General features: G+C 41.6%; 1 protein-coding gene across 1 annotated transcript; it reads right to left on the bottom strand.

The window, feature by feature from the left end:
- Positions 1-19,985: 19,985 nt before the first annotated feature.
- LOC121644057 (tripartite motif-containing protein 16-like) lies at positions 19,986-21,975 on the bottom strand. Its single transcript, XM_041991756.1, has one exon. The coding sequence runs from the start codon at positions 21,958-21,960 to the stop codon at positions 20,296-20,298; it is 1,665 nt and encodes a 554-aa protein (XP_041847690.1). The 5' UTR covers positions 21,961-21,975; the 3' UTR covers positions 19,986-20,295.
- Between the last annotated feature and the right edge of the window lie 257 nt (positions 21,976-22,232).

Below are 22,232 nucleotides of genomic sequence, written 5' to 3'. Positions count from 1 at the left end.
GACATCTACACTGTTAGATTATTTTGCCAGGAAATGTAAACGTTGTTATTTTGATCAATATTTTAATTTATTTTCTTTTTTTTTTTTTTTTTTCTTTTACCCTGTCCTCTCCAGCAACCTAACATACAGAACGGTGGTCTGTGTGCCATATTTTGCTTGACAGATTTGCTCTACCAAGGGAGACATGTTATATACATGGCTGCCCTTGATATTTTTATTATTTTTATTGTAATCTTATTTTCTTTAGTCTTATATGTCAGTGCCAAACCTGACAGGGAGATAGAGGAAGAGAGAGAGAGAAAAAAAAAAAAAAAAAAAAAAAAAAAAGGGAGAAAAGGACAGGATTAAAATGTGGAAATAACAGTTGTCTATGCTGCCCAGAACATATCACACAAAAAAACAACAACATAAACTACCACAGTACTACATGATACCGAAAGAAAGATAGAATGATGATGATATAAAAAATTACAATAGTCATCAAACGCACCTGCAGATGAACGTACCAACACACAAACATCAGCTACATCTAGTGAGAAGCGGATGGAGAGACGAGCACGTTTGTGAGCATGCACGTGTTAATATGCATGTGTGGCCATGCAACAAGGAGGAAATGTGTACCCGCAAGGGGGCCGCGATCACGCCGCACCCCGAAGCATCAGCGGGGGACGGGGGGAGCCCGAGGCCCCAAAGGCCAAGCAGATCCACAGAGTACCAAGCCCGGGACAGCCAAAGCGGACAGAGCAGCGGCAGCACCGGGCAGCCCAGGGCGATGGCGAGCAGGCCCAGCAGGCGCCGGGCGCCGGGCGCTGGGCGCTGCGGCGCGGGCCACACGGAGGGCAGGCGCCCCACAGGCCCAAGGGCCACCCTTTCCCCCCAGCAAAACCCCACCCAGGAACCCGACGGGGCCCGACCGCCCCAGGCAAAACCACCGTGGGCCACGCCAACCCAACACCAAGGCTAGGCACCCCAGGGACAAGAACATGTCCGTAGGTCCCCCCCCCCCCCCCCAAAAAAAAAAAAACCAAAAAAGAACCTCTTTACCCCAAACCTTACCCATTCTCACAAGGGCGTAGGAAGACCCCGGCCCCCCTGCCCCCCAGCCTGAGTTGTGTGTGCATGAGTATGGGCTATTTATAATGCAATTAAAAACTGGAAGGAGCCATGAGATGGTGATGGGTCCCACTGCTGCCAGGCAGCAGGACCCCCTCAGGACTCCCTCAGTGTGTGTGAGTGTGTGTTATGTGTGTAGTGCAGTACTGTTAAATGTGGTAGTGTCTAACATGTAAATAAAATCGGGGGGAGAGAGGTCACAAAGGGAGGGGATGGAGGAAGGGCCACCTCGGTGGCTCCTGTCCGCCCACCCACAGCCCATGTGCCCATCCCACCGAGGCCCTAAATGTATATTGATGTCTAGGTTGTGATTAAAATCTAGTGGGGCGGGCAGTTGCAGGGGTCCACCGGGGGATCCCGCAATGGGGACCCCTCAGCCAAACCCACCGCCTCCACCCACCCCACAGTGCCCTATGTGCAGTGTGTATGATGTGGGGTGGCGGGGGAGGAGAGGGGCTCGGGGAGGGGCACAAATGGGAGAGAGATCCCCGTCCCAGGCAGCCAACTCCCCAGCTGGCCGCTGTAGGCACCCCCGCCTCCCCAAGACCACCCGAGGGAAGAGGGGCAAAGGCCCGGTCCCGCCAAGAGCCCAACGCATGAGTGCCCCGGACGCCCACCCACCCCCGGCAGCCCACGCCACCACACCAGGGGACCAGAGAGCCCCCAGGCCGCACAAACATATCCTGGTTGAGTCATCTATTTTTAACATTAATCTGTATATTTTTGAAAGTAATTTGGGGGTACAGAGGTCCATAAAATCTGCTACTATTGGAGGAAGTTCCAGATCTGTTCGGTGAAGGGGGAATTTTGTGTGTATTAGGGTTTTGAGCTGTTGATATTCTAAGAATCTGTTGCTGTTAATCCCATATTGTGATGAGAGTGTATTGAAAGATAAAATGTTTCTGTTATGGATAATATGTTCAAAGTATTTAATTCCTTTGTTAATCCATTGGTTAAAGTTTAGCATATTTTTGTTTAGTAGAATATCAGGATTGTTCCAGATGGGTGTGAGTTTACATGGTATTACTGAGGAGTTGGTTTTATTGAGAAATTCCCACCAGGCTGTCAGAGAAGTGCTGATGTTGACACTTTTAAAGCACTTTTGCTTTTTTATACTTAAGCTGAAAAAAGGAAGATCAGAAATTTCCAAATTGTCACAAAATGTTTGCTCTATGTCTATCCACAGGTCATCTAGTGGACTAGGTTTGAGCCATTTTAGGACATATTGCAATCTATTAGCTAGGAAGTAATGTTGAAAGTTAGGCAAGTCTAATCCTCCTCTATCTTTCGGCTTCTGTAAAGTTTTTAAACTGATCCGGGGTGGTTTATTTTTCCAGAGAAATCGGGAGATGTGTGATTCTAGCGATTTAAACCAGGTAGAGGGGGGTTTCATGGGAATCATAGAAAACAAATAGTTGATTTTGGGTAGAACCATCATTTTTATGGTGGCAACTCTCCCCATGAGTGAAATGGGTAGAGATTTCCAGCGAGCAAGATCATCTTCTATAGTCTTAAGGAGGTGAGTGAGATTAAGTTTTGTTAGTTCTGAGAGCCGGGAGGGAATATTTACACCCAGGTATCTAATAGTACCTGATTTTAAGGTGATGCTGGGTAGATTTTGCAAGCTACAGTTGATGGGTAGAACTGTACTCTTAGACCAGTTAACGGAGTAGTCCGACAGTGATGAGAATTTATTAATTAGTGAGACTGTTTCAGATAGAGAGGTTTGTGAGTTCTGGAGGAATAGTAAAACGTCATCAGCATAAAGACTTATTTTATGAAATATATTTTTGGACTGAATGCCTTTAATAGCTTTATTTTGTCTAATTGCAGCGGCCAGCGGTTCAATAAATATAGCAAAAAGTGAGGGAGATAGTGGACAACCTTGTCTGGTACCCCTTTGCAGATTAAAACTTGCAGAGGTCTGGTCATTTGTTCTAACACTCGCATTAGGACAACTGTATAAGATTTTAATCCAGTTAATGAAAGATGGGCCAAAGCCGAATCTGTTTAGAGTAGCTAGTAAATATTTCCAGTTAACACGATCAAAAGCTTTCTCTGCATCTAAAGAAACTATTATTGTTTCCAGGTTATTGATGGTAGAATAATCTATTATATTAATTAGTCTCCGCATGTTAACAGAGGAATATCTGCCCTTTATAAAGCCTGTTTGATCAGGGTGTATAATGAGAGGAGTTACTTTCTCTAACCTTCCAGCTAATGCTTTGCAAATTATTTTAAGGTCTGCATTTATCAGTGATATGGGTCTGTAGCTAGATGGTATTGTGGGGTCTTTACCTGGTTTTAATAGTACAGTAATGGTGGCAGAGTTTATGTTTGGGGGTAAGTAACCATTTTCCTTTATTTGTGTCACCATTTTGAAAAATGTTGGGGCCAGTATTATTTTAATTTATTTTCAATTGTTGCAGCTCCGCTCTGCAGCAGGCTGGAAGTTATTAATCTGTTTCTGTTTTCCTTCTGATTCACATCTGGTCCGACTAATAATTAGAAAATGATTTAATCCAAAAAATAAAGTAGCGGCTGAGTTTTACAATTTAAGGTTTGAAAGTAAAACTTTTCTTAATAACTTTTCAAAGTTGATAAAAGCTATTTTATTTTGTATGAAGTGGTAACAGCGTCATGTTTCATGATCTTGCTTTATAGTCTGGTGTTTGTCATGTTTAGTTTCTGTTTAGATCATGGTTTGGGTTTTTGGTTTTGTCATGTTTAGTTCAGTTTGTAGTTTTCCCTCATGTGCTGTGTTTTCTGTTCCTGGCTCGTTAGGTCACCTGGTCTGATTTCTCTATATGCCCTTTGGGTTTCAGTTGTGTTTGTCAGGTTCTCCTGTTGCTGTGTGTGATGGAGGAGCTAACTGAAACTGAGAGGCTTGACAGTTTCCTACCCTTAACAGATTTAACACTCCCCTGCTAGACAATCAATCCCACAAAACATCATAACTATTGATTTATAGTCTGAAATTAACCCCACATGCAGCTTAGGACCTAAACATTAGGTGAAAAAAAATCTATGTAAATAGAAAAAAGAATAGAGCCTGGAATTGATCTCTGGGGAACCCTGCAGGAGAAGGAGGCTGAAAAGGAGGAATATGCACCAATGTTGACAGAGAAACAACACTGGTGCTTTAGACGTGAGTCATATAAAGAATTATCTGCCTTGGATATGTATATGATCAACATTTCTGAACCCAAAGAGCAAAGTTTCTCTTACTTCATCGAAAGTGCTCTTAGATCACAGGAACTTCATCATGATTCCTGAAAATATACCTTTTTTTAACATCAGAGAATAAAAAAACTTGTAAACATCAGTAAAATATCAGTCATGTGGAAACTTCTTGTGATTTTCTTGCATATTTGGTATGAATTAAGGGTTGAGTAATAATCAGTTTTATTTATTAATTGGTGCTGTATACTGTCCCATGCGTCAGGATGACATGTAATAGTATTGTTAGTGTTATTTATTGTTGACATGTGCCTGTATTGTGACATTGTTTTGTTTTATATTGTGTCTCTTTGTTTGGCGCTGCAGCCCTCTTGCATCATTGCCCACAACGGGAAATATCTTATCTTAGCTTTTATTCTGATCGCATTCAGTTGCAATTCTTTCAATGTTCTTAATTTGTTTTTACTACATGTTTGATTATGTTTAGTTATTATAAATAACATAGTTAGGTTGTAGGGATTATCAGTGGTTTAAAAAAAGCTACAGAATAATGCTATTTTTTTACCTGACAAGTTCATGAGTCTGGGCCTGTCTGCACAACACAGAAACATGGTGCAGATAAAGAAGAAACTTCTCATTGAAACAGTTTGCACAAAAATGCAAAGTTGCACCCAGAAGTCCATCATGCTGAAATGTTTCTTGCCCATTATACATGTAACCATGAGCCCAGTTTGGAGGTCAACAGGAAGCTTAAAGAGTCTCATAAAAACATTGTTATTATCAGTTTAATACTGAGAGAAACTTTTTCTGTTTAGATTTTCAGATGATGGTGTTTATATTAGAAAGCAGCCATTTTTTTGTCAGCTATATTTTTAACATATTCTTCAGATTATTACTCTTCCATTTCTGCTGTTGTAAACTAGTAGTATGAAGCGCTGTGAAGCAGCAGCTAAAGGGGCTCTTTATTTATTTTTTTCTTTATTTGTTCTGTAAATCAATGTAAGATTTCTTCCAAAAATCTGTGAAAAGCTGCTGATGATTTGAAGAGAAGAAACATGCAGCTTTGAAGTCCCTCTCCTTCATCAATTGCCTCCATGTGGTAAATGCTCCACGAATGTACACACTCATTTTTTTCCAGGTTATTATTTCTTTTTCTTTTCTTCCCTATTTTTTCCTCCGTCTTGTGGGACAAAGAGTATGGATGGTCCTCCATTTCAATGTAAACTGGCAACCTGTATGATCCACGGTAGTCTTGCTTGTTTTTTACCATCACCCCCTAAACAGCAGGGGCTATCAGGTAAAACACGTAAGGCTAACAAGTTTGTCCCCTTTTGGCTACTGTATTCAAAGCTGGCAGTCTCCAGTTGGGTACACCGCCACCTGTTTTTATAATCAACTCATTCTAAGCTATGAGAACGCTTTCATTTGGATGTGATTGTGATTGGACTTTGGTAAAATACGTATTTATGATACCAATACTTGATTTTTACAAATAAAAAGTCAAATAAGCTACACACTGTACCTTTAATTTCACAGCGTTGTTATAAAAGTAGCTGTCATCAAGCTCCGCTATGCCAACCCCTGTATTGCTGCCAGGCTGAAGGAGTGAGGATGAATAGAGTCAGAGCTCCATCTAGTGGACAAACGGTGGAGCAACATCATTCTGCACGACTCTGCAGCTTGACAACATTTACCTTTTTATGAGAAACTAAGAATATATCAGCGTTTAATCGGCTAAACTCCGTCCAAATATAATTGTTTAGAAAAGGGCTTTAATCGGCCGCTCGATCAATCACTTCGGATCTAGATGAAGATTTTCTTTATACAGTTTTAAAATGGAGAGAAAACCAAATGACAATTTAATTAATTTGTGTGGAGTAGTTTGATGTAAATAATTAAATATTACATTCAGCAATTTTAGAATGGCTGCGGACCTACAAGGTATTTTTAAGAAGAGAAAAGAAAAACACATTAAACTACTGATAAAGTATTAATACATGGTAGGTTTAGAGAAAAAGACATGTAAAATAATACATTTTAAAGTACCTATAATATAAATTTATGCTGTTATTAAAAAAACATAATACTTAAAGGATGTAGTACTGTTATACAGAGTGAAGCAATCAGCAGAGATGATATGAACCTTAAAGAAATAAAAACTGTTTATAAAAACTGTTTACTGTTTATTTGGACTGACAGTCTAAATAAATGTACTAAATCTGGCACAAAGCAAACACGTCTGACTTCAACCTGTTCTGTAAAAGTTTCTACAGATGAAATATTGTAAAACTATACAAACCACATTCTCAAACAGCCGTCTGTAAAGTCATAAAATCAGATGTAAGAGATCAAGTGTATCAGATTAAAAATGGTACCAGTCCCACACTTCAAAATACACATTATTAACATTTATGACATTTTAAAGAAAAGGATGCAGCTCACTGATTATTATGAAATAAGAAATGTCTGACCAGGAAAGTTTCTCTTCAGTCTGACAGAGATTTTCATTCTCTTCAGTAACGTCTGCAGCAACAGGCCCCCACACATCTAAAGACCAGAGGAAATGTTGCTTCATTTACTTCATTCAAGAAAATTTTAGCAGATATTTTCATGTTTTAGTTCAGTTTCTGTAATTATCTCAAAAGCTGATTTCAGTTATGTTCATTTAATATCTTCATAACATTTTTAATATTTTTCCTTTGTCAGAATCTTGATTAAATTAAAAGGAAAACATTGAGTAAAATATCAAATATCAACAACTAGATAACAGCAGACGTTTGTTGTAATAAATCAAATAAAAACTAAGTAAATAAAGATTAAACCTTTCAGAATGTAAAACATGTGGACAAAGTGAGTCGAGGAGCTTTACCCTCCTCTTCATCCCTGTTAGCAGGATGAAGGCTCCCTCTTGTGGTGTGCATCAGTTTTCACATTCCAGTTGTGAACCTGCAGGAAGACGAGGAAAAACTTCACTGAGCCTTTGGCAGCTTCAACAACATCAGTAAAGAGAGATTGAAATATCTGTAATATCACACTGTGTCAGTTTGTTCACAGGAGTCACAACCTGCAACACTGATGCTGCATTCAGGGAACCTGGGAAAGATGGGAGAGAAGACTTTCCAGCTTCCAAACAGTGTTCACATCAGCTTTCAGGCTGGAAGTAGAACTTGTAGATGTGAGATTTAAGTTTCCAAACACTCTGACTTCTTCATGTTAGATGTAGAATAAAGGAAATAATTCTAGAAGAAAAAATGCTTTATTTATTACTTTCTGATGTTCCAGGAAAACTGCCTCAGTTATTCCCTCATATTAGTTTGACATTTTCTCCATCAGATTTACAGAAACACTGAAATGAAGACAAAAGAAAATACTTTGTTCATTCTTTCAAAGTTTATTTGTTTGGAAAAATTGACTTTGTTCTGACATTAAACATGATGAATGATCTCATTTATTCTGATCCTGGAAATGAGCCTTTCTGAACATCATCATTAGAAACCTTGTTTGTTTGTTGGTTTAGAAAAACAACAACATCTGATCTCTAGAACAACTAAAAGTAATTTCAAGTAGAAAATGATTTTTACATTTCCAAAGTGCTGAGAGTAAAATAATGTGTGATGAAGGAAGATCTGCTGGTTTCTCTGTTTGGCTCCATGAAGTGGAAGAGAAACAACAACATACAAATACATAAATACAAATATTCAACACATATTTAGAGAACAGAGAAGTTCAGATTTTCATGTAGATGGAAATAAAAATCATCATTAGCAGTGATTTCCTCCAAAAAGAAACAAACAGGAAAAACCAGCAAATAAAAGAAAGTCAAATAAACAACAGAACAGCAGAGCAGAGACATCACAACAATGAAGTCTCAGCAACAAGCAGAGAAAATAACTTTAATTCACTTCACACAACTCAGCACTGGCTCCAGAACCAACACGAACTCCAGCATAGAGCGGCTGAGTGAATGTGGTCTGGACTCTGTGGAGGAGAGTCCTGGTTTCAGAGATGCTGTAGAAGGACAGAATACCTGCTCTGTGATTCAGGTACAGACTCAAGGTGAGGCCTCGTTCCACCACTACGGGTCTCGACTGTGGAACAGCCTGCGAGAGAACCTCAGAGCTGCAGAGACTGTTGATGTTTTTAAAAACAGGCTCAAGAACTTTCTTTTTAGTTTAGTTTATAGCTGAATTTGATTTTGTTTTGATTTGTGCTTATTTAACCTTATACCGCGGTCTGGGTGAATACTCGATTCTGATTGGCTGGAGGGTGTCCATTAAAAAGTGATAATGGACATCTATGAAAAAAGTTCCGGTCAAATAGACTTATTGTTGTAAATTATTGCGCTGACTAAACGCTAGTTGGTAACCGTGGCAACAGAAACTCAGACGCCGGGCTGCAGACACACCAGATCATGTCTGTGACGGCGCATTGCTGTGAAAGCAGCTTGCCGGCTTATTGGGCTCCGTCAGTCCAGGAGAGACGAGAATGGAGCAACATTTTGTCGTCCTGCAGCGTCGCAACCAGCAGTGGTCAGGGTCCACAAACGTTAAATCTCCATCCTTCAAACGGCACTATGGACATGCCAGTATCTTTATGAAATGTCACGATCAACGGCAATGTTGTATTTAATTTTAAATATGTTGTTGCCTGTCTTTCTGTCTCGATTACCTTACTTACATACTTGATACAGAGTGAATGGTGGATAACATTATAAAAACGATTTAGGATAGACTTACTTCCTTGATACACATTTAATGATCAGAGTGAATGGTGGATAATATTTCTTGCAATAAAAACGATGTAGGAAACTATCTATGGACTTTGACTGTTGTCGCATCATCATCTGGACACACAAAAGCTGTAAGAGCTTCACCCGCCTTCTGAAATGTTTGTGTCATGTAACGTAACTGCAGCCGACCGAGCTGCAGGTTCTGTGTCAGAGCTGGTTACTTTGGGAACGCGTCATAACGAAATAGTCCACTCTGCCGCTTCTTGTGAAAAACTTACGATTTTAACGCTTAAAAATCAACATAAACGCATTAATAATTTATTTAATATTTTTTTCTTTTATAAGTGACCATGGTATAAGTGGGATAATGCCCAACGAGGTGTCCATTATCGTAAAAAAAATGGACTTCGCGTCGGATGATTTATGCCTCTGCATCGTCCATTAATTTATAATAATGGACACCTCGTTGGGCATCATCCGTTACATATTTTCTTTAATTATTTTTACTACCTATTTATTTGGCTTTCTGTTTTTTTGTTTTATTTTTACCCAAGTACAGTTTTTATAAACGCTTTTATTTTATTTTATTTTATTCATATTTTTTCTGAACTCCTTTTTTTTGTATTTTTATTTTTGTCGTTCTTATCAGTTTTAATTGTTTATAAGTCTATTTATGCTTGTTTTTAATTTTTAACTATCGTGTTCTCCTGGGGATCCTTCACACTGGTAGCTCTGTCTGCAGGGTTGTTGCCATGGTGACTACCCTTGTCTGGGTGGCTGGGGGTCCTGCACTGCAGCCCTGTGGTTGTGGTGTGGACCCTGGCCTGTCCTTACCTGGGTGGTTCCTGTGGTGGTGCCCTTTGTGGTCATGGGTGGGCTGGCTTTTGGTGTGTCATGGTTCGTCTGTTAAGGATCGGACTTCCCAGCTTCCCTGAACGCACCCTCTTTCCCCACACCGATTGTTGATGCGCTTCACCTGTACGGCGCTTAAATACCTGCCTGTGACAGCTTCTCTCCGCCAGATCGTCTTGGTTCTTCCCTGCACGTATCCCCCCGTTGTTCTGCCTGTCTGCCTGCCTATTGTTGACCTTGTTTTTGGACCTGGATTCCCCTCTCTGCCTGCCCCCTGACTGGTAACTCTGTCTTGTTTGATTATTGGATTCCCGGATTACTGACCTCTGGACCAATTTTTTGGATTTGGATTCTGGATCACGGATTTAGCTTCTCTGCCCCGACGGAAATATTCAGAAGCACCTGCTTCTGTTGTTTGGAGTCCCTGACCCCCGCCAGTTATTCCCTCACCAACCTTTTCTCTATCCAGCAGTTGTCAACCCACTCCAGCGGACTCCCTCCTGAATCTTCCGGTCCTGCCAGTTCGCTCTCACCGACTACACAACAGCACCTGGTACGTGGAGCTATATTATCCTGCATCATTGCCACAGACTCCCTGCCTTCTAACACCTGTTCTCATACCCCCACAGAAGAGCTGACCAAGTGAGACTGGATAGAACACCATTGCATATCCTCATTGTTCAATAAACCACTTTTTACCTTTCTCTGGAATACTGATTTTATTGAGTCCAATCTCCGGGTTTGTGACACGGTGTGACTGGATTCCCAAGATATTGTTTCCTTACAGCAGTGTCGAGCCAGATCTTTTCATTTCATTATTAATTTTTCAGAGACAGTTATTAGTGATGGGAGTTCATGTTTGTACAGAATGGGGGATGGACGGGTGGGGGGAGTGTGCATGTTCTTTGTTTGTATGAGTGTGAGTTTGTGTATGATTGTACCTTTTCAATTTTTGTTCTTTGATCTGTGAAGGCTTTAAATTTTGTTTTGAATATACATGATTTGTTTTATTATGTACAGCATTTTGTGTTGCTTTGTGCATGAAAATGCTTTACAAATAAGATTTGATTTGATTTGATTTGATAACTGTCTTTGGACACATATTAATGAGACGAAGTGAAGACCAGGCTCATGTTCTGGACTGGGGGCTCTGACAGCTTGGGGGATGAAGCTGATGAGGAGTCTTACAGATCTGAGTGTCCAGTATCTAGTGAACCTGAAAAATGCAGAAACGTAAATTCATAGACGAACTACAGAAAAAATCTTGTGTTTATGTCTTGGTGGTGATGCTTGGGAAGCTCAGTGCATGACATGCAAAGCAGGATGCTGGAGGCTCACATCAGTTCTGCATAAAGATAGGTTTCATAGTTCTTTTGTGTTTATATGTATTGTTATTGCTTTATAAAGGGACAAAAATAGAATGGAAATAATTAACACTTGGTCAAAAGTTATACTCTTAGGACGGAATGCAACAGCATTTTTTCTATACATTCAGGCCTACTTTTTATAAGGTGAAAAGTGACTTTTTTTTAGCCCTCTACATCATCAGTGATGTTCTTTTTCTGGAAAAACAAAGGTTGTTTAAAAAAAAAGTTGTATAACTAAATCAGTAAATTGTCATTTCATTGAATTTAATGAATAATACATATAATCAAGCAACATACAGTCTTTTAATTTAATGTTTGAAATACATAATTTGGTACACCACACATTTAGAGTATGCAACTTGTTTCATGATTTTGCTATAATCTGCCATGGCACCATTGCTAGTAATCTGCTTTTGTTACTGAGTTTCACTGAAAACCGACCAATACCAAAGAAATTCACAATAATCTGTTTTATGTGTCTGCGTGTGTGTATGTTTTAAGATGGTAAAAAAAGTACAGCGTTAAACAAGTTATAAAAATGATTCTGGATCGAAATGCTAGTGACATTGAGTAGCTAGGGGAAGATGATGATGATGATGGTGAGGAGGAGGAGGAATGGACTCCTCCTGCAAGAATTTAAGAGAACACATATAGTAAAGATGATGAGGAAGATCCAGAGGTCCCAGAAGAGGAAACAACCAAAACAAAGGCAACAAAACAAAAGCAGTCAAGAAAGGGCAAACGGAAAGTCAGTGAACACAAATGCCAAAGAAATTGAGCAAATTCTGGGTATGTACATGCACATGGGGTTAGTACAGATGCCCAACGTACGAGCCTACTGGGAGATGAAGACAAGGTATCCTGCAGTTTGTGATGTGATGTCAAGGGTTTATTCCTGATCCACTTTCAGGACAACCTCAATGTGTCTGAAGATGAAAAAAAAGATGAGCCGTGGAAACTCAGGCCATGGTTAGAGAAACTCCACCAATGCTTTCTTTGTTTACCTCCTGAAGAATGTCATGCTGTTGATAAAATTATGGTGCCTTTCAAACAAAAGTCACATCTATGGTGCTACATGCCAGACGTGGGCTTTCAAGATGTGCGGACCTGCTGGACAAAGTGGCTTTCTCTATGACTGACTTTTGTCAAGGGGCCGAAAATCCTGACAAAGAGAAATCTGATTTTCTGCTAACGGAGAAGTTATCCTGAAAATGACGTCAACTCTTTCAGCAGGAAGAAATTACAAAGTTTTTGCAGACAACCTCTTTACATCAGTTCCACTGGTGGAGCACTTGAAACAAAGATGAATCTACTACATAGGGACAGTCCCAATGAACAGGGGAAAGAACTGCCAGCTGATGGATGAGAAAGAAATAAAGAAAATAAGAAGAGGGTCTAATGATTACAGAGTGAAACAGGAAGACATCATTATCATAAGATGGCATGACAACAAAGCTGTGAACCTGCTCTCTTCTTTTGTTGGCATTGAACCACTGGACAATGTGAAGTGTTGCGAATGGAAAGCCAAAACCTGCATATTGGTTCCCAGACCAGCCATCACTGACACATACAACAAGTTCATGGGAGGTGTGGACCCTCTTGACGTGCTGCCTATACTTCACAAGTTCAGCTTCAGATCCCGAAGATGGTACATATACATCTGGTGGCACACCGTTACGGTGGCAGTGATCACCGCATGGATCCGCTACAGGAGAGACTTAAAAAAACTGGACCCCACACAGAAACCCCTGCTGCTGAGAAGGTTTCAGGCTTCTGGTGGCACTTCTCTCACAAGCGTAGGAAAGGTCAAAAAGTGTGGCAGACCACTATCCTCTCCAGGCGGAACACCAACACCAACCCACCAAGCACTGCACAGACCACTTCTCCCATGTCTACTGTGAGAAATGCAGAGTGCATCTCTGCCTGAACAAGGAAAGAAACTGTTTTCAAGCCTTCCACCACTGAAGATAAAAAGGTTGTGAAGCACAAAATTAGCCAGAATAAGTAAAATGTTTATCTTCCATTGCTGTTGGTATTTCCTTGTTAAAACAAGGAAATATGACCGCTATGACCAGATGTATCAAATATGATACAAATGAAAACTTATATATGGAAACTGATACTTCAAAACTTTTTTTACTTGTTCAAAAGGACCAATAAAGGCTCCATTTGCTAAAAACTGGAATTTTGTCAATTATTTATTGCTTTGGGCTTTACAGGGTGAATATTTGGCCCAAAAAAATAAGAGAGAGAGAGAGAGAAACCAGAAAAGTTGTTTCATGTAGGGAATATAGATTTAGTAAAAAGTGAAAAGGTTCTATGTAAAGCAGCCTGTTGGTTCATTAGTGCATCAATGACAGCAGGAGAAACTCACTAAATATACTGAACAACAGCTTTTAAATGTCTTTTTACTTTAATATTTTTATCTTCTGTTATTTTATACTTTTACTCGACAGTATTTAGAGGCTGTAATTTACTCCATCATACTCATATTAATTAATCCGATTTAGTCTCAGACTATAAAACAAGAGAGAAACATAATCTGATAATAAAATATGACACATTTTAGTTTAGTTTGTGCTCTCAAGAATAATTTTATTGTAAGTGTTTTGTAGTTTTAGTTAAAACCAAAGTAAATGCAGATTTTTACATTAAACAGAATATCTGTGGTTCTGATTGTGGAGCTTCAGTCCAAATAAATTCTTCTCCTAATGAATGACAAACACAATATTTAGAATTTGAGTTTAATTACTTTGAGATTTGCAGTTTTGTGTCATTTATTTATTTTTATAATTTTCCTTCAACATCTCAGAACACATTGAAAAACAAGTTTGAAGCGTTTGTGAGAAAAATGGTGAAACCCAGAATATCATCCTGAACCAAAGCAGCTCTTCCAGCCTCAGATGGTTTAAAACACAAACAATCCAGTTTACTGTCTGCAGCCTTGTGGCGCCTGTTACGGTCTCTGATTCTGATTGTACATGCGGTTGAGGAAGGTCAACGGATTGTGGTCCGTGAAAACATGAACGGCCACAGGAGAAAAACCCACATACGCATGGAAGTATTGAAGAGCCAGCAATAACGACAGAGTCTCCTTCTCGATGGTAGAATAGTGCATTTGATGTTGGCCGAACTTGCAGGAAAAATAGCAGACGGGGTGATCAATCCCATCCGCACCAGACTGTGGGAGTACAGCGCCTGCCCCCACAGCACTGGCGTCAATGTCCAGCTTGAACGGATGACTCAAGTTCGGTGCAGCTAGTACCGGGGCACTCTGCAGAAGCGCCTTTACGCTCTCGAAGGCTTGCTGACAATCAGAGGTCCAGAGATGATCCTTTTTCGGACTAGTTAATGACGTCAAGGGCTCAACAATTGTCGAGTAGTTCGGGCAGAAATTACAGTAGTAACCAGCCATTCCCAGGAAGCGACGTAAAGCTTTCCTGTCCTGGGGAATGGGAAAGTTACTAATGGCAACAATTTTCTCTTCCACCAGGCGCACAACCCCCTGCCCTACTTGTTTGCCCAAATAGGTAACAGTGGCTCGCCCAAACTCACATTTAGCGAAGTTTAACGTAAGGTTGGCGCCTCAAACGAGAAAATATCGTTTTTAATGCACTTATGTGGTCCCCCCACGTCTCAGTGAAAACAACCACATCATCTAAGTACGCCGAGCAGAATGAGAGGTCTGAAAACAAAGTGTTAACTAGTCTTTGGAACGTGGCCGGGGCATTGCACATGCCAAACGCCATTACGGTATATTGCAAGAAGGTATTGGGTGTGACGAAAGTTGAAATCTTAGATGCTCGGGACGTGAGAGGGACTTGCCAGTAACCCTTCAAAAGATCTAATTTGCTGACAAATTTAGCCGTTCCTACGGTGTCCACGCAGTCATCTACGCGCGGTAGAGGATACGCATCATTTATGGTCACCGAATTTACCTTCCGATAGTCGGTAATAAACCTAGGCGAACCATCGGGTTTTGATTCGACTAAGCAGGGCGAACTCCATGGACTAGAACTAGGTATAGCGAATCCATTCTTTAACAAATAAGCGATTTCTTGCCTCATCTGTTCTCGTTTAGTTGGGTTACAGCGGTATGGATGCTGTTTCATCTGCCGAGCATTGTCTATGTCAATGTCGTGTTGTATGACGGTTGTCTGTGAAGGAATATCATTGAATATTCCACGGAATTGGTCGACTAGCTGAGTAACATCCTCTCTCTGATCTGTAGGTAAATACTATAACGTAGTCAGTAACGCTGTCAGTGCTGCTGAGTTTGATAACCGTGGTGTCAAGCGGGATTCGACGCGGTCTAACAGTGTAACTTCCGGTTCCGATGTCGAAGTAAGAGCAACAGGGCAACTATGACTTTTCGGATTGTCTCTATCCACGGACGGCTTCTGAGTTTCCGGACTGTCGCGAGATACGTATGCTTTAAGCATGTTAATGTGACAAACTCGGGTTTTTCTCTTACGGTCGGGAGTACAAATAACATAATCTGTGTCACTAATGCGATGCTTCACCTTATACGGGCCAGAAAATCTAGCCTGTAGTGCAGCTCCATGCAAAGGAAGCAAAACTAATACAGAATCTCCTGCTTTGAATTCTCTAACCTTAGTATGTTTATCGTAGCGACGTTTCATTTCAACTTGTGTGTTTTTCAGTGCCGTGGCTGCGAACTCTCTTGCTCGATGCAAGCGTTCTCGAAATGCCGAAACGTAATCTAGCACATTTATGTGAACTGGCGTGGTATCGTTAAGCAGGGTTTCTTTCTTTTTGAAGGGGAGACCTTCATCCCACTCCTTGCTTTCCTGGTGACAATATTTGCGCAGCATAGACTTTATTGTCTGATGCCACCGTTCTAAGGCGCCTTGGCTTTCCGGGTGATAGGCGCTGGACATAATATGCTTTATTTGCAACTCGTTAAGAGTGTTCTTGAATAATCGTGACATAAAATTACTTCCCTGATCGGTCTGTACTACTTTGGGTAGTCCAAAGGTGGAGAAGAATTTTAATAAAGCTCGCGTCACTGACCGAGCCGTAATCCGGTGTAACGGAACCGCTTCCGGATACCGGGTTGTCGGACACATTAATGTTAACAGGAACATATTACCGGACTTTGTTCTTGGTAAAGGCCCCACACAGTCAATGATTAAGCGTTCGAATGGTTCTGTAATTACCGGGATTGGGTGAAGCGGTGAGCTTTGGGCAGCGTCTGATTCGGTTTGCCCATAAGCTGACATACGTGACAACTACGTATGTAATTGACTACATCCGCTTTTAATCCAGGCCAGAAGAAGTGTTTTAGTATACTTTGATACATTTTTTTAATTCCCATGTGTCCTGACCAATGGTCGTCATGGGCCAGACACAGGATTTGTTGTCTGTAGGGGGCAGGAACTACGATCTGCATCTCTATGTTCCAATCTGCGTCCGCAAGGACGACCGTAGACCAACGTCTCATCAAAATGCCACCCTCCTTGAAGAAGACTATTCGTTCATCACAATCTCCAGCTTGACTCACCACCTTCCGGTGGTGGCAGGGGGAGGCGGAGCCCTCTGATCGCTTACGTCAGAGACCCCCTGACCCCCGTCCCCGCCCTCCCGCTTCTCTCCTTCTGTGGATGAGGAAAACAGGAAACTGTCATTCAAATCAATATCGTCTGAGTCTCCAATTTGCTTTTTACGGGCTTGAGCCCGAGTTACCACACAGTCTGGAGATGACTGATCCACTCCAGGCTGATCCATTACTTCTAAGGCTGGGGTTACTTTTCCTCCAGCTATGTCATTTCCTAGGAGTAAAGACACACTGTCAATTGGTAACTCCTCACATACGGCTACAGGGAAACGACCAGATATCAGTTTCATGTTTAGATACATGAAATGAACTGGACACGGCACATATCCCTTTCTGACTCCTCGCAGAATTACTTTGTACCCCGCATAGCTGCTGTCTGAAAAGGGCAACACATTCGCGAGTACCAGAGTTTGGGATGCACCAGTGTCAAGTAATACCACAATCCGCTGTCCCTCCTCCGTGGCACCTGTTAGAGAAATAGAGCCAGGCATGGCAAATGGTTGAAAACAGGGATCTAATGTGCGACCAACCTCTTTTGCAGTACCTGTTTCCTTGGTGAATCCTACTCCTTTTTCTCTCGGGGAGGAAGTCGAGGGTTTACTCTTTTCAGCCAGCTTCGGACAAACCCTTATTATATGTCCGGGCTGGTGACAATAAAAACAAGCTCTGTCATCAGGGCTTTTGTTTTTCACAAAGGTTGTCACCTTTTTTTCAACAGCCTTTCCCACTGGCTGAAACACAGTTTTATGTGTTAATGCATATTCATCAGCGTAAACTGCAGCTGTAGCCAAATCTGTCACGCGCTGCTCATTCAGATGAATTACTACTTTTTCAGGTAATTGCTTCTTGAATTCCTCCAACAAAATTAACTCTTTGAACTCCTCAAAAGTATTCACATCACATGAGGAACACCATTTCTCTAATAAAGTACTCTTCTCACGACCAAACTCTGCATCAGTGTGAGAAACATCCTTTCTGTGTGCTCTGAATTTCTGCCTATAAGCTTCTGGAACTAGCTCATACGCTTTTAACACAGTAGCTTTTACCTTGCAGTAATCTTGGCTGTCCAACAGAGGGAGTGAGGAAACCACTTCTCGTGCTTTCCCCTTGAGTCTGCACTGAATTAGGACTGGCCAGCATTCTCGCAGCCACTGTAATGCAATTGCCATACGTTCAAAAGCAGTAAGATAACAATCAACTTCAGATTCACGAAATTCCGGAATGAACGGAATGAATTTAGACATATCTAAAGGATTCGAGAAGGGAGGAGAACTCGTAGACCCAGAGGAGTCATTCAATATTGGTCGTACTATGGCTTGATTCTGGGCTCCCAGCTCCAGTTGACGTATACATATGGCTGTTTCAGCTTCAATCTCCAGTCTCCTAATGTCCAGCCGCATTTGGGGTTCCTGGGCCTTTTCCTCGGCTTCCAGATGCAATCTGGCTAGCCGGATCTTTAAGCGTGCATCACCAGGAGAGAGGCTACCACTGTCCTCTGAGCGCAGCGGCTCAAATCGAGGCAGTGTGACAGGCGTGACCAGGCTATCACCAACCTGTGCAGCCGCTCCTCTCTCGTCTGACCCAAGCAGGCCTTTCTGCTCAGTTTTGCCAGATTCTGATGCTCCCGAAGGACCCGCAACATCAGGACTGTCCACCAGATCACTTTCAGCCTTCTCTATAGCTGTCTCAGCTATACACAGCACGTTACGTTCCACCAAACCAGTGACCACCATAGTTCTCATTACCTCCTTCTTTACCCCTTTAGGTAACGGAATATCATAGGCATCCGCTAGGACTGCCAAATTGTCCTTTCTACAAAGCTCAATCTGTTCCAGAGTGGGGTTCTCCTTGAACCGCTCCAGATTGAATCGAGCCATTTCCACTATTGTTATCAACCCAAAGTCAGTGCAGCTCAAACTTTGTTATTTGCGCTATCCACTAAAACCAAACGAATACCCAAAATGCTCAAAAGAAAGCTCCCGGACGAGCCCCCATTATGTTACGGCCCCTTTTTAGTCCAGGGGTGTAAAAGGGACATGTAACACAACGAACCAAACAATGGTCAAAATAAATAATGATTTATTTAAATATTCTCGTTATAACAAAAAAAAGGTCCTTTTCAGGAATGCCCTACAAACTTAAAGTGTCCTTTTCAGGAAATAACAAATAACACAACATTGAGCTTTCTTAAACGGCTATAAAATAAAATAATAAACAATAAACACAAAGGAAACTTAACCGTATCAAAAGTACAACTAAGAAATCACAATCCACTAAACTAATAACAAAAGGAGGGGAGCTTCTCCTAGTGATAAGTCCCTGTTAACTCTATAACCAAATCAAACAGAACACAAGAAGGCACTCTGTGCAATTAACCAATAAATGCAAATCAAAAGTCCTAACGCTCTGTTGGACACTCAAGATTATCTACCGTCTACAAAGTCTACACAATAGCCCACAGATCAAACACAAGTTCCAGGTTATTTTCTACTACAGAGAAACATGCACTAAATGAGTCAATGCCCTAATGACACCGCTCTCGAGGAATGGGATATTCCCCGTTTTAAGCATCAGTCCAACAATTGGTAATTATCGCAATTGGGATCAGCTGCAGCACTCTCGGCCCAGCAACCAATCCGCGAAGCAGAGGGGAAGGTCGAGTGACGTCACATCCGCGGTCCGTTGAGTGACAGATCCCACAGCCCACCACAGAGGGCCAGCGAGATCCCTCCTCCGCGTGCCACGATAATTGGCAGGTCCAGCAGCCAATCCGAAACGGCGGGAGCCATAACAGCGCTACCATGAGAGAGCTGCTGGTATTACAGCCTCACTTCAGTTCTCACACAAACTCCATTCATGCTCAGGATGAATCCAGAATTTATTCTTTACAGCAAAAATCCAACAAGTTTAGTTAGTCTAAAGAATCAGAACATTCTGGTTCTGGGTTATCAAGGAGATTTTTACTTAGAGTTTTAGTTTGAAACTTAAATGTTTTCATATTTGCAGGAGCATCATTACTGAAAGAATAAACTGATCTGATCAGATGAATGAGATCAGCCCAATAATTAAAACACAGTTTACACTATATACAGTCTCTGGTTCACACAAGAATGAGTGGAAATGAGAATATTAATAATATCTTGTTCTTAATAATAATTTTTAAATTTCCAAAGTGTTGAGAGTAAAATAATGTGTGATGAAGGAAGGTCTGCTGGTTTCTCTGTTTGGCTCCATGAAGTGGAAGAGAAACAACAACATACAAATACATCAATACAAATATTCAACACATATTTAGAGAACAGAAAAGTTCAGATTTTCATGTTGATGGAAATAAAAATCATCATTAGCAGTGATTTCCTCCAAAAAGAAACAAACAGAAAAAACCAGCAAATAAAAAAAAAGTCAAATAAACAACAGAACAGCAGAGCAGAGACATCACAACAATGAAGTCTCAGCAACAAGCAGAGAAAATAACTTTACTTCACTTCACACAACTCAGCACTGGATCCAGTAGACCACATCCAGACTCCAGCATAGAGCGGCTGAGTGAATGTGGTCTGGACTCTGTGGAGGAGAGTCCTGGTTTCAGAGACGCTGTAGAAGGACAGAATACCTGCTCTGTGATCCAGGTACACTCCTACTCTGGAGGACCAAGGACCTGAGATGGAGGTTCTGACGCTGTTGTAGTCAAAATAATAAATGTTTCTGTTACAATATAATGACCAAGATTTGTCATTAAATCCAAATCTACTTTCATCTCCTACTCTTTTGATATTCTTGTATGCGACTGCCACAAAAACGTCTCCTCTAACTTTTACCTCCCAGTAACAACGTCCAGTCAGACTCTCTCTACTCAGAACCTGACAGTATTTAGTGAATCTGTCTGAATGACTAGAATAAGACTGACGTTGATCCATTCTTGTCACCTTTTTGTTTCCCTCTGACAGTAACAGCTGTGTATGTGCTGTGTTTGGATCCAGTGTGATTTCACATGAATATTTTAAGAATCCAGCTCTCCTCTTTGGTTCTGGTTGTGACAGTAAAACATCCACATCAGTGACTGTCAGTGAGATGTTTGTCCATCTGTCTGTCAGAATGTCCTGTAGTTTATCTCTGAGCTCTGACACAGCTGCTGTCACATCCTCAAAGTATCTCAGAGGACGGATATTGATGCTGGATGAGTGTGTAGACTCACTGAGTGCTGACAGTGAGGGGTAGCTGTGTAGAAACTGGTTGTGATCCTCTGTGTGTGAGAGCTGCTTCAGCTCAGCGTCTTTCCTCTTCAGCTCAGTGATCTCCTGCTCCAGCTTCTCCTGAAGCTCTTTGACTCCACTCACTTCAGTTTCCTGCTGGGATCTGATCTGCTGCTTCACATCAGAGCTTCTTTTCTGGATGAGACGGATCAGCTCAGTGAAGATCTTCTCACTGTCCTCCACTGTTTTATCAGCAGAGTAATTGATGGCCTCCACCTCCTGTTGAAGCAGCTTCACATCTTTCTCTCTGTCCTGGATTCTCTGCTGGATTTCTTGTCGACTCACCTCCAGCTCTCTCTGCCTCTCAGTCCTTTCTGCTGCAGCTGAGACTGTGTCGTGGCCTTTATGTTCATCCACAGAGCAGAGATAACAGATACACTTCTGATCAGTACGGCAGAACATCTTCATCACCTCATCATGACGAGAGCAGATGTTCTCCTGGAGGTTCTTGGAGGGCTCCACCAGCTTGTGTTTCTTGAATGGAGCCACATCATAATGAGGCTGAAGGTGTTTCTCACAGTAAGAGGCCAGACAGAATGAACAGGACTTGATGGCTTTCCGTTTTCTTCCAGAGCAGAAATCACAGGCCACATCTTCAGGTCCAGCATAGCAGTGATCAGCAGGAGCAGCTTGGAGTCCAGTCTTCTTCAGCTGCTCCACTAAAGCAGCTAACATGGTGTTTTTCACCAGGACAGGTCTCAGTTTGAAAGTTTTCCTGCACTGAGGGCAGCTGTAGATTCCCTTCTGATCCTCTCCATCCCAGTGGCCTTTAATACAGTTCATACAGTAGCTGTGTCCACAGGGAATAGCCACCGGATCCTTCAGTAGATCCAGACAGATGGAACAAGAGAAGGTTTCTCGGTCGAGCTGATTTTCCTGCTGCGCCATTTTCCTCTTTACAGTAACAGTTTCACTTTCCCTGAACAGAAAGGGTGTGTGCGCTCTGAAGGACAACAGATCTAACATGAAGCAGGAAATGAGTCTTACCAGCAGCTGCATGTTCCACCATGTTGCTCACACCCATCCTGATGAAGAGAGATCTGTGGAGGGGCGGGAACATAGAAACACCTGCTAGGAGTGGCTACAGGAACTAACATGTAACATGAAGCGCCTCATCTGCAGTATCAGTGCAGACTTTGAACAGATCTACTTCTGTTTCC

Source organism: Melanotaenia boesemani, chromosome 8 (assembly GCF_017639745.1).
Source record: "Melanotaenia boesemani isolate fMelBoe1 chromosome 8, fMelBoe1.pri, whole genome shotgun sequence".
Lineage (NCBI taxonomy): Eukaryota > Metazoa > Chordata > Actinopteri > Atheriniformes > Melanotaeniidae > Melanotaenia > Melanotaenia boesemani.
Note: the sequence above shows the minus strand (reverse complement) of the source record. Positions and strands in the feature narration are given on the sequence as shown.

Bases quoted from the DNA above. Each gene is read 5' to 3' on its own strand.
- LOC121644057 (XM_041991756.1), bottom strand. From the start codon at position 21,960: ATGGCGCAGCAGGAAAATCAGCTCGACCGAGAAACCTTCTCTTGTTCC.